The following is a 13449-nucleotide window of genomic DNA, read 5'->3' on the forward strand; positions in this document are numbered from 1 at the left end:
ATTATTTGAATTGTTTTCTGTTGAAAGTAGAGTAAGCAATAACTTGGGTCCATTTCTACTTTGAGAATGTTGTAATCAATATTAATATATGGTTTTGTTTTAGTCATTCGGCCTCCTTACAAATGCACAGTTACCTCCATTGCAGTGTGGCATGTTGAGAGGATCAGAATGCCCCTTGTGTCCTTCTATTCTGGATGGAGCAGAATTTCTCTTTTTTGCAGATATCATTTTACTCTTTCTTGAATTCTCCATTTTACAACTATACTTTGAGGAAGGTCCTTTCTGTTAGTCATGCAAGTGCCTACTGCCTTTACCTTGCACACCCATAAGTAATCATATACAATAGGTGATGTTAATAGTGATCCATGTAAATTGTATACATCTGCCAAAAGAGTTCTCCAGTACAAGCGTTACAACGTCTGGCTCCCATGCCCCTTTCACTGTTTACTCCTGTATCCCAATGACATACCCAGTCAAAGTATCATACCAGGTGAACAAGTATGAAATGTGGATCTTTTTGTCTTAAAAACATGTTAAATTCAAAAGAATGACAAACAGTGCTTTATTCTAAGTATGCTCTATTGTTTGATATACATTTTTCTCATCTTTTGGGCAATTTGTAAACACCTCACCTGTAAAAATTTGTCCCTTTTACTGTGAACCATTCTTTGAGCCATTTTTTCATATCTTCGTACGAAACAAAATGCTGCTCGGCGAGTGCATGACCCAACGATGCAAACAAGTTCTAATCAGAAGGAGCCAAGTCTTATGAGTAAGCCACATGGGGTAGAACTTCCCAGTTGAGTGCTTACAGTGTGCCACAAACCGGTTTTGAATTATTTGAAGAAAAATTACTTTGTGTTGCCTCTTTTGGTAGTGTGGCCATTTTTCAAGCAGTGAACGGTTCAAATTGTTCAGTTGTTATTAGTAGCATTTAGTCTTAACCATTTCCCCTGGTTCTAACAGTGCATAATAGTCCATGCCCCTGCGGTTCTACCAGACATAGAGCATCATCTTTCTGCCAAAGTGATTTGGTCTTGCGGTCGATGTGGATGGTGTGCCTGGGTCTATTCATGAATTCTCAAAATAAATCCATTTCTGATCTCCTGTAACTATATGATGCAAAATGGACTTCATTTTTTGCCGAGCGAGCAATCTTACATGTGTTTTTGTGCTTAGCAATCTTACATGTGTTTTTGTGCTTTTCCATTGGCCTGTCATTCAACTCGTGTGGCACCCATCTACCAGTCTCCGGAATCTTTTCCCTCTCTTGTAGCCAATTGGAAACATCTTTTTGACTGAGGCTCAATTGCTCGGCGCGTTGTTTTTGTGTTTGCAAGTCATCTTTGTTCAGCAATACTTCCATCTCCACATCTTCGTATATTTTTGGCAGTTTTCCATGTTTTTGATTGCAACATTAAAGTCACCATATCTGAAATGTCAGAACCATCATTCACAGGTATTTTGTGATGGGGCACGTTCACCATAAGCTTCTCAAAGTAATCGGTGTGATTCAGCAACAGTTTTCTTCAAATGAAAACAAAAAATTAATGCTGTCTGCAAATGCTCTTTGTTTGGTATAAATTGTGACGTATTGACCACAACACTCTGCACACACTTTTCCAATTTATCCCTTGTGCGCATCTGACACCTGTTGGTGAAACAACAAAATGGTGGAGTGTCGAATCTTTGTAACACAAACTGCATTGCTGCGACATCTGTGTGTCTGAAATCCACATTTCATAGTTGTACACCTGGTAAACAACAAACAATTTTATTCCCATGTATCTAGCTAGCATGCTTTTCATCTCACACGTCTTCAACAGTGGTCAAATGTTCATGTGGGACAATTAAGGTGATCAAAAAAGGACAAATTTTGGAAAAAGGGTCCTGTTTAGTTTGGTTACAAGGAATGTATTTGTCGTTGTGTTTGAGGTGCAAGTTCAACAAAACCTATCACAAATCATAATCGCTGCAGGAAAGATGTTAAGCAATAGTGGTGCTTTAAACCAATAGTCACTGTCTTTTTGCTTCTGACAAGCCACACGAATTATTACTGTGGGAAAAGAGGGCATATCCTCAATTTTTGTCCTAGTCCACTTTTCTCAAACACTGTTTTCTTTCATCTTGTAATTGTCTTCTTTGTTTTGCTATTATTGACACAGGATTACCATTACTTTCACTTTTTATTGTTTTTATTATTTTCCCTGGCATGAAAAATAGAAAAACAATTTGTGAGTGTAGAAATATAGTAAAGAGATGCTGACACACTGCCAGTTTCCCGAAAAGGGAAACATGGATGTGGAGGAGCAGGATTATCAACTGCACATAACAGTGCTGAAATTGATGGCTCAAAATATTCTGCATCATTATTTTCATGACCTACAATCAGATTACGGTATACTGTACTACTAGAATAGCTTTACAGACATTCTTTTAGCTGTCACATTCTTGCTAACACTACATATTACTTCTTTTCTTTAATATTTACCTCAGCATTTGACTGAATAAAAATCTGGATCAGTTCCAGAATTATCTCTTCTTCTTTCTGAACCAGAATCACTGAGTGCACCTTCCAGGCCACTGAAACATTGTTATCAGTGACTTTCACCATCTCAAAGCTGTGACTGTGCGTGATCAGTGGGTCAGCAAATACTCAAATACCTGTAGCTTTTGAAAACAACATGGGACACAATGCATAGTCAAAAGAAAAGAAAAAGGGTGCTGTTGAGACTTACACACAGTTCACATTCTGGTAACTACATAGCAGCAAAATGCAGACATCATGCCTTGTAAATTTAAGACAATTCCCAATAGAGGACACAAAACTGAGTGTCAGCTGTGAATTGTTACCCATAGCATAAGGTAGACGACAGTGATGTCCATCTTCTTAACCGCTGCTACCTGAATCCTACTTAGGTGCCATCCACAGTGTGTTAAACAGTAGTTGTGGCTTACTGTATATTGCCGGTTATTAACTGGAGAACCATACATTCACTGCTGTCAGTAGAAAGTCTCCTACAGAATATTAATGAACAGTAGCAGGCCATGCAACTTACACAAGAATATGTGAAAAGGAAATGACAAATTTAATTTTCCTCAACCCCTTTTCTTTTTTCTTTTCACCTCTGTCCTAGCTTTTTATGTCCCTAGTTTGCTGTGATATTCTGTTCAATGTTCTGTATACGTAAACTTCACAAAAGAGGGGGAATGTTATAATTGTCTTGAGATAAAGAATGTTTAATGTTTACTAACAGTTTGTCACTGTAGTAGCCTGTCAGTTATCAGATAACCAATTTGGGTCTATTCAACTATCTCCAGATCTGCAGTCATTACAAAGTGACCCATTATAGTGGAACAGTAGAAGTATTCACTGTCCAAAAATGAATAACAACAGTAATTACTGACTGAGTGTGCTAACTGACAGACAAAAAAGCATAGAACAAGTAGTTCTTTTTGTGACCATCAAAATCAAAATAATAAGAAAAACTGTTTTGAAAATGGTTCAAATAAAGTAGCAGATCCCAATGTGAAAAGTCATGAAAGGTTCTGTTGTAACAGATCACTTTTTGTGATGACCACAGATCTGATGATGGTTGAATAGACCAAATTTGGTTATTTTGTAATTTATGTACAACCTTAACAGCAAGTATAGCATTATTAATTTAACGGCAATAGAAAATCGAGGATGGGATGTAACAGTATTATGAGAAGGAAAGTTGCTGCTCACCATATAGCGGAGAAGCTGAGTCACAGATAGGCACAATGAAAAGACTCTCACAATTACAGCTTTTGGCCATTAAGGCCTTCGTCAATAATAAACCACACTGGTTTCAGTTGCCTGAGACTGCAGTCATGTGTGTGAGTTGTGTTTGCAATAGTATTTGTGTGTGTGTGTGTGTGTGTGTGTGTGTGTGTGTGTGTGTGATGAAGGCATTAATGGCCGAAAGCTATAATTGTGAGAGTCTCTTTGTTGTGCTTATCTGCGACTCAGCATCTTTGCTATATGGTGAGTAGCATCTGTCCTTCTAATAATATTGTTAATTTAACAACAATGGTATTTCATGATTTTGGAGATAGCCCTATTAAACAAAAATGTGGAGAAGAACAAAATTTCTTCTTTTCATTAGATCTCTTTAAAATCAAATATTTGAAAACGCTCTTTTGCAAAGAGTCTAAAAGATTTGTTCTTTAAGCAATTTGTTATAACTGTAACAGCTACAAAACTTCTGTTGCGATGTCTGTTTCCATCTTCCAAAGGATAAAATTATGTCAACAGCTTCTCGTAGTCAGTAACATGTTTTAGACTTGACACTTCCATCCATTGAAAAGTCAACCCTCTTTCAGTTTAGAGGTGTGTATCTACCTACTCAGAGCTTTTTGTGGTTTTTTCTAATAACTTAAGGTGTTGTTCCTTTGAAGAGGCCGTAACCCCTTTCTTAGCCACACTGCACAAATTAGGCTTTTGTTGTGGAATACATGTTTTGTTTGCTGCTACTGTCTCCACCTTTCCCTATTTCTTTTTCTTTTCTGCTTGCGCTGCTTGGTTTGTCAACCTCCTTAAACATTCTTCACTTTTTACAGAGTGCATTAACTGCAATTATATTTTTGCTTACAGGTGGTTTTCTACATATCTTTTCTCCAGTTGTTTCTTTCCTCTGGATAGCTGTTGCTTTTTTTCCCCCCTCTCACAGTATATTACTCCCCAACTGGACCATCAAACAGTGTTCATAATTTTTATTGTTGCGTATTGTGTAGTTATTGCAAAACTTCTACCAGATGTCTTAAAAAATATGAGGCCCCAGAATTAACGCTCTGAGTTAAATCAGGGAAGTTAGTCCACAATGCAGAGTTTCTTGCAGAAAAATTCAATGAAATTTTGAATTATGGGTCACACTGGAAACATTTGAAGTATGATATGGTCAGAACCATTTTCATTATCTCTGATCCTCCAACCATTTATGGAGTGGAACTCAATATCAGAGAACTGAAAAATACAAAGCATGTTGTGAAGACCTAATATATGGAGACATCTCAAAAACCACAGGAAAATGTGCAGTCGGAAATCTCTACCAACGTCTGGTCAAAATGTTCCTCACAGAGAAATACCAGAACACTGGAGCACAGAATAATGGATTATTTATTTAAATTTACAACAAGATCAAAAACGTTCTGGAACCAAAACTTGTGGAATACCAAGATGGATTTCATCCATACATAAGCCATCTATACCAAATTCTCTGGCCCGAAACTAAAAATGGAACATTAAAAGCACATAAACAGCTCTTTGTTTAATTCATATATTTCAACAAAACCTAGTAGTGTCAATAGACCCACACTTTTATAAGTCCTCAGATCATACAATCTTCATACCAGAAAAATAAAAAATAATGAAACAAATTCCAAGCTAAACTGCAGGGAAGAAATTTCAAAAGCTTTCACAATAAAAAGTGGTCATAGACAAGGTGATGGATTATCCCCACTGCTTTTTAGTATAGGCTTGAATTACATCACAAAGATTTGGCATAAAGAAAACCCATCTCAATCAAAATTGGAGCAAAAGCCTTGGTAAGAACATATTGCCTGAGGTTTGCAGATGATCTAGCTCTTTTAGCTCTAGACATGGAAGAAGTTTGGGCTAGATCACCAGTCACCAAAAACTGACCTAAAAATAGGCTTAGAAGTATCCTTAGTGACAACTGAGATCATGCACATGAAACCCCTTTGTATATTCAGGGTTTATACGACCCGGGGCAACCAGGAGATCCGGAAAAAACCGGGAATTTTTTCATCCGGGAGAAAACCTGGAAAAACCCGAGAATTTTTTAGAATTCCGTGAATTTTTCATTGTTTTAGTTTTCAGTTAAATTTTTGTAACTTTGACTGGTAAGAACCAATACTCTAACAAAGAATATTGCTGTATCTCTCTACTGCAGAATAATACTGCAGCAATAAGAAACGAACGAGAGAAAAAAAAAAAATAAATAAAATTTAAGTTGCAAAGGAAATTCACTATATACAACAACAAAACACAGTGCTGTTACAAGCATCTGCCGACGGCAAAATGTGTCATAGCCTTTAGGAAGACTATGCAATGTTTCATAACAACAAATTGCCTCCGATGGGTGTTAGGTCACAACTTTACATTAGATTCGTTTGAGCGGTTGCGAGTGAGCTTATCCGCATGTGCAGTTGAGTCTCGTATGAATAGTACCTTCTCCTGCTTCTGGCAACAGAAGTGTGGCAGTTATTTGTATAAGCAATAGCAGCAAGCAGCCAGATGCTATCCGGAAAAATTTTACTGGTGCGCCTAAGCTGCCAGATTCACATATGTGCAACAGGCCCGGAACTAGGCGGCGGGGGCAGACTCGGTTATCTGCCCCGGGCAATAGTTTCAGGGGGAGGGGGGAGGGGGGGGGGGCAAATTCATATTATTGAGGAAAAAGACCTTGTTTCACAAAGCCCCTAGCACGCACCGCACATTGGTCTATCGATTTCTCATATGATTTTGAACGCATCCCTGTTGGTTTTTGAACATTCTTGAACAAATTCTAAGTCGATATCTGAAAGAATCGTAAGTTGATTTTTGAATGCATGCATAGTGTACGTGATGTCTCTGCCAGGGGAATCCCTGTCACATCTAGAAATAAACTGAATGCCAGTCACTGTTTATGTGGTTGACTGGGTTTGCAAATGATCAGCATTGTTATAACTACTAGCGAATTCCATAGATTCAGACTACCAAAGTGGAAAAAAACGACTAACAGGAATAATAGGCAACAAAGATTGCATATTGTCTCCTCCGTGTGTCCAAAAAAAAATGAAATTTTGACAGAAAATTTTTGGCCAGACTGCTACACTACACTGCAAAGGGCCAGTTATACAGTCCCCGGCTAGCAGCCGCTAAAGTTCTATTCTGGGAGTAGTGTGGAAAACGCCTTGTTCGAACACATAATAACGCCCAACCGGTTAACTAAACTGGTGACGAAATTAACCAGATAATAAGTTTTGACACTGGGAGGAATAGTTACAGAATTAGTGATAAGATTGTTTGTTAGAACGAGGAAGGAGAAGAAACGGGGACTCTCACAAATTACGGGAGAATATGTCGATTCAAAGTTTATTTAAAAATTTAGTACTACTACTTTACTGTCTCATGCTTCAGAAGCTAGAGAGTATGAATGAAATGTGAAATTATTTCGTAACTTAAAACGTTTTGCTTGTAGTAGGCGTAATGGGCCTTTGATATTGGTACTTCTTGAATTATATTCTGTTGTGTTATAAAAATGACCATTTGTGCCAAAACAGTCTCATTTATGTGAAGTGTGTAACAACTACTGCAATATTGGGCAGGCCTATTTTGTTTTATATAGCAGTGGCAAAATACATGTAATCAGATCGAGAAACCACACCAGTCTTGGTTACAATTTGTATTAACAGCTTTTCTAGTATTAGACAACGACATTTCGTTTTTTCATGTAGCAAAACGTTGACGAACTTTGATGAGGCAGTAGATTCTTTCCCAGAAAGGAAAGTACGCCATGTAAAGCTGTGTCAAGATTAGGGAGAAAAGAAGCTAGGACATAACGATTGAAGAAACATGTACTGTCTTGCTTGTCTCTTGTCTTTATTCATTTTGTGTATCCTATATTTAATTTTATGTCACACAAATCAGCAAGTTATTAGCTAATAGGCAGTAAAGACTGCAAATTTTCTGAAGAGTTCTTGTTCTGCCGGTTGCAAATAATCCCAACCAATATTAATTTCGAGATTTTTTTAAAGAGGAGCAGGGTGTCAATAAATAGGAGCAGGATGTCAAACTGGCCAACTGGGAGCAGGAGAGGCACCACAGGATATTTTAATTTCCACTGGCGTGAATATAGTTTGATGGCACCCATTCCATTACAAAATATTACATGTTTGAATTCCACAGAGCGAAATACAAGAGACATGCCATGGAAGAATGCTGTGTGTAGAGGCGTTGCACTGCACTTTGCCACACTTAAGACCAAATAACATGTCTTATGTTCCCTCAAATATATATGTTTTATGTATCAGACTATTCAGAAAGATGTGTGCTACAAAATGAAGATATTTTTGAAAAGTCGATTTTTAAATTTTTGGTGTCCTACCTCAAGTGCTCAAGGGAGGGGGGAGCGCCACTATCTTAATATCGCCCCGGTTTGGAAATATCCTAGATCCGGACCTGATTTACAGAGCAGTCCGAGTTGTAGTGGGAGGTGGTAGTCTCCACGTGATGTGTGTTTACATTAAGTGATTTTGCTGTTAAATCTTTGTTTATTGCTCTCACTTCAAATGAAAGCAAAACGGATTTTTGTGACCGGGAGCTATCAAGTGAATTAAAATACATTCACAAAATTACGGAAGGCTAAAATACGTAATTAGTTTCAGATTTTATTTTGTTTCCACCTTTTTGACTGTCAAGCATTAATCACCTTGCAGAACAATGAAGTTATCTTTGTCGGTTTGTTAAAGAAATTTGACTTTTACTAATCTTTTCTGCTGAGGCAGTCAATTTATTTGAAACGAAGTTTTTAATTCCACACTATTGGCTAGATTCAACTGTTTGCTGCATTTCAAGTTCATGTTTTCATCTTCTAGCATGTATGGCATTATGCCTTAATAAATAACCAGACATGTTGTTGTTGTTGTGGTCTTCAGTCCTGAGACTGGTTTGATGCAGCTCTCCATGCTACTCTATCCTGTGCAAGCTTCTTCATCTCCCAATACCTATTGCAGCCTACATCCTTCTGAATCTGCTTTGTGTATTCATCTCTTGGTCTCCCTCTACGATTTTTACCCTCCACGCTGCCCTCCAGCACTAAATTGGTGATCCCTTGATGCCTCGGAGCATGTCCTACCAACCGATCCCTTCTTCTAGTCAAGTTGTGCCACAAACTCCTCTTCTCCCCAATTCTATTCAATACTTCCTCATTAGTTATGTGATCTACCCATCTAGTCTTCAACATTCTTCTGTAGCACCACATTTCGAAATCTTCTATTCTCTTCTTGTCCAAACTATTTATCGTCCATGTTTCACTTCCATACATGGTCTTACTCCATACAAATATTTTCAGAAATGACTTCCTGGCACTTAAATCTATACTCGATGTTAACAAATTTCTCTTCTTCAGAAACGCTTTCCTTGCCATTGCCAGTCTACATTTTATATCCTCTCTACTTCGACCATCATCAGCTATTTTGCTCCCCAATAGCAAAACTCCTTTACTGCTTCAAGTGTCTTATTTCCTAATCCAATTCCCTCAGCATCACCCGACTTAATTCGGCTACATTCCATCATCCTCGTTTTGCTTTTGTTGATGTTCATCTTATAACCTCCTTTCAAGACACTGTCCATTCCATTCAACTGCTATTGCAACTCCTTTGCTGTCTCTGACAGAATTACAGTGTCATCGGCGAACCTCAAAGTTTTTATTTCTTCTCCATGGATTTTAATGCCTACTCCGAACTTTTCTTTTGTTTCCTTTACTGCTTGCTCAATATACAGATTGAATAATGTCGTGGATATGCTACAGCCCTGTCTCACTCCCTTCCCAACCACTGCTTCCCTTTCATGCCCCTCGACTCTTATAACTGCCATCTGGTTTCTGTACAAATTGTAAATAGCCTTTCGCTCCCTGTACTTTACCTTCAGAATTTGAAAGAGGGGGGGGGGGGGGGGGGGGGGGGAGTAGACACTACAGGTACTCCAAGAAAATTTACATCTTTTATGGCATAATGTAAGATCCTTTAATGTTTTACACGTATGAACGTTCAGGCTTCCAGCGTCATTGTAGCTGCACAAGCGCTGCGACACCTGTTATTTGGCGTGCTCTGGCAACTGCTGAAACAATTCTATTTCTAACAGGTCACAGGAAAATATTGCGAATGGTTGTTTGGAAAGCGTTACTTTCAAAGTAAATTTCCTTTCAAAGTAAATTTCCTTTCACATAAGATGAACTCTGAGCACGCGGATGTCCGATGAATTTCTTAAATCACAGAGCATTTGACTCTCATTCAAAAGTCAGGTCTTTGAGGGTGACCATTTAGAAAATTTTCGAGCCAGAAGATCAGACATTTGTGTCGTTGTTAAAAAATTTACTGGCACATTTTTGTGATGTACCTTTAAAGTGTAACACATGCAAAAATGAACATTATGTGTTAAAGCTTAGCTTCTCTTGCAGCTTATTAATCTTAGTGACCAAAATTAAGAGTAAAAGCTTTTCTTTCATTGTAGTAACACTATGTATACATGTATATTAATTTAAACCATTAACTTTTTCTATTTGTGTATTCGCACTACTTTACAGTGATGTTGCTATTGGCTGACTACATCACGTGTCCTATGATCTAATATCTGCAGTCATCAGCTGCCGAGATCGCTTGACATGAGCTACAACTGGCTTACAAAAGTGCATCGCAATCTCGATTTCAATCCTTCGGAAAGCAACATGCGGTGTTTGGTGGAATCCGAATTTATACTTTCGTAATATGAAAATATACAGTGTACATGTTGTTGCACATCAGACATCTTTCTAGAACGTGTTTATTCCCCTGAGTTTCGTTTTCCAAAGTGCCGGGAAATTTTACGCCAGTGTATAAAACCACAACCATTTAAAGGATTGATAAGTTTTACAGTTTCAAGGAAAAGTATACTGTTACTTAACACAGAAAAAATGTGTTTTCATCCGGGAGAAAGTGTATTTTTAACTGGGAAATGCGGGAGAAATCTGGGAATTTTTTTTCGCCGTCCACGTATACACCCTGATATTAGTCTTCATAAGTAATCAAAAAATTAACATAGTTGTACAGTTTAAATATTTTGGAGAACTGTGAAGAATAACTAACATGAAAAGATGGATAAATGGGACTAACAAAATGAAAAAAAAGCTCAATTTCTAAGCAGTCCAGTGTGTAATAACAGATGCTTGTAAAAAGACACTAAGATCCAACACACACTATCAGAAACATTCTAGAACCAAAACTTGTGCTTGCAAAACCCTGTTCCAAATTAAAAATGAGGAAACAACTGATCATCTCCTCAAAACTGAAAGAAGAATAATCAAAACCTGTACAAATTATTATAATAATAAAAAAAGCCAGGTTGAAGTAGTCTTGAGAATTAATATTTCTTTCATGTCTTGAGGTTGCAAGAAATCAGGATTTTACAACTTGGGATGAGAAATCTTAGAAAAAAGATAGGAGGACATTATGTCCAAGAAATTTGGCAAGGTTTTAAACCAGGTAACAGATGCAGAGGAAAAAGATAAAATCAGTACTCTTCTTAGGAATCACAGATTTGCAGCAGAATCCACACACAAAAGGGCTATAGGAATTTCAGACAGATTGAGAAAATTATGTTCAGAAAGAATATAATGTTGTTGGTGGATTGCTAGAACCAAACAGCGCAACCTGAAAAGCAAAATTGAACAAGCAGTGTCACAAGTGCTGCAATGTGGCCAATAAATTTAACAACAACAATAATAACAACAATTTTCTGTTCCCATCTTATAAAATATGTGATGTAAAAATTTTTTGTGTGCATTTCGAACAGGTCTGGGTGGCAGCAGTCGTCAGTTGTATACATCAGTTCAGGCAAATGGCACACCTCGACTTTTCCATTTGAGCAGTATTTCTGGCTTCTTCTCTGCTACTGAGATACTGAGTCCATATAGACATCCAGACTTTCCTGTGGCCTTTCCATTCCTGCAAGATGATTTGTACAGTGCCGGTCAACCAGGTAAGATCATGATTAAGTTCTGTATGTGTTGTTTGATGAATGACACCGACTGAAATGTTGCAGTAGTCATTGCTATACATTTATATTGCATATGTTTCCATTTATTTTATGTTAATTCTGAAGATTATTGAAAATTATACGTGATTTACTGGGCGTGAAGGTTAGATCCTGTTTTATTGCGTTCTTTCCCTCACAGATATCAAAATTGAACTTTGAGCTCATTCACTGCTGTTTTCTCCATTGAAACCATTACAAGCATTTATATGGACCACTTTAGTGCTCTTCTCTTCCCCACATAATTTACAAATGTTGTCTTATTAGGTATTAATCATTTGAAATTAAATGAACTTAAATGAATAACACAAGTAAGTAGAGCAGGTAACAACACAAGAAGTTTAGAAAACATGGGTTTTTTGCCACAAGAAGGTGAAGGAGAAATAGAGGGAGAGAGTATTACTAGCTTAGTATAGCATAGTATTTCATGATGTTCTCTGGTAAAAAGCATTCACTATCTGAAAATGAATTATAAAAGTAATAATAATTATTGACTGTGTGCTGACAAAAAAAGGCACAAGAAGAGGAACTTAAAATTTTCAGAACCAAATGTTCCTTCCCAAAGAATGAGTGGTTCAGATAGATGTCAAAGATTCTCTGAAGCAGTATAATAAGCTGCTGAAAATAAAGGCAATGAAAAAGCCTTGCACCTTTCTGGATCTTGTTGTGTAATCTGCATCTAGAACTAAAAATTCCACAATGTTATTCTTAGCACATTAATAGTCCTTGCCAGCTCCATTTTATGCCTGTTTTTATTGCCTGCTGTAAGACTGACTTTTACCTTCTTTTGTGAACAAGTATTTGAGAGTTTCTGTGGAAAAGACATGTTAGTTTGCTTCTGAATGTACAGTTATCTAACAAACACAAACACGTATTGGGTTTGGAAATGAATGAAGTTTACAATCGGACAAATGTAAGAAATTCTAAAAAACAGATCTAGAATGTAGATGTAGCATTGGGAACAAAACTTTGAGTTATATGAATAAAACTGCCAAAGTTAATGGGGAAAAACAAGATGTGTGACAGCATAGGAATATTTCGCAAATAACTCCCTTAAATTGTGACAAAAACAAACAAGTAGAGTCTCAAATAATGAAGTTTAATGTTATACACTGAAATAAATTCGAAAAAGTGTCATAAGGGGAGTAGCAAACCAGTGTATTGCTCTTTGAAATTCTTCTACAACTGTTATGAAAACCGGTTGATGCTAAATGTTTGGTTTTCAGTTTCAAGTTACTGTAGATCTACATCATGACATCTTTGAATGAAAGAAAGCTTAGTGTATCCCTGTTTCATCATTATCACATTTACCTGTTGATGATATAAGGTTTTTTCCCAAATTTGTCATTCGAAAAATGCAGGGTCATCTTACATTTGCAGATTAAACTGTTGCTGCTCAGCTTAACATTTTTACATTGTGTAATATATTAAATAGTGGTTGGCTGACATTTACAGGTGAAGCTTTGGAAATTGAAGCCACATGCAGATTTGCTTTGAAGAACTCGGAGGGATTGGAAAGTGAACAGGGAAGCTGGGGGCAATTTCTTCATGCAGTCAACCATGGGAATGTGTACCACATACCTTTGCTTTTGATGAGCATCTACCCATGTTTAAACTGCAGTTTGTATGAATCC

General features: G+C 37.2%; 1 protein-coding gene across 4 annotated transcripts in view; it reads left to right on the top strand.

Moving 5' to 3' along the window:
• The window catches only part of LOC124790073 (supervillin), a 471354-nt gene that overhangs the window by 442263 nt on the left and 15642 nt on the right, over positions 1 to 13449 (top strand). For all 4 annotated transcript variants that reach the window (XM_047257637.1, XM_047257638.1, XM_047257639.1 and 1 more), the window contains one exon: positions 11576 to 11761. In XM_047257637.1, the coding sequence (XP_047113593.1) occupies positions 11576 to 11761 (186 nt within the window). The remainder of the gene's footprint in view (positions 1 to 11575; positions 11762 to 13449) is intronic.

This window comes from Schistocerca piceifrons, chromosome 3 (assembly GCF_021461385.2).
Source record: "Schistocerca piceifrons isolate TAMUIC-IGC-003096 chromosome 3, iqSchPice1.1, whole genome shotgun sequence".
NCBI classification, from domain to species: Eukaryota; Metazoa; Arthropoda; class Insecta; order Orthoptera; family Acrididae; genus Schistocerca; species Schistocerca piceifrons.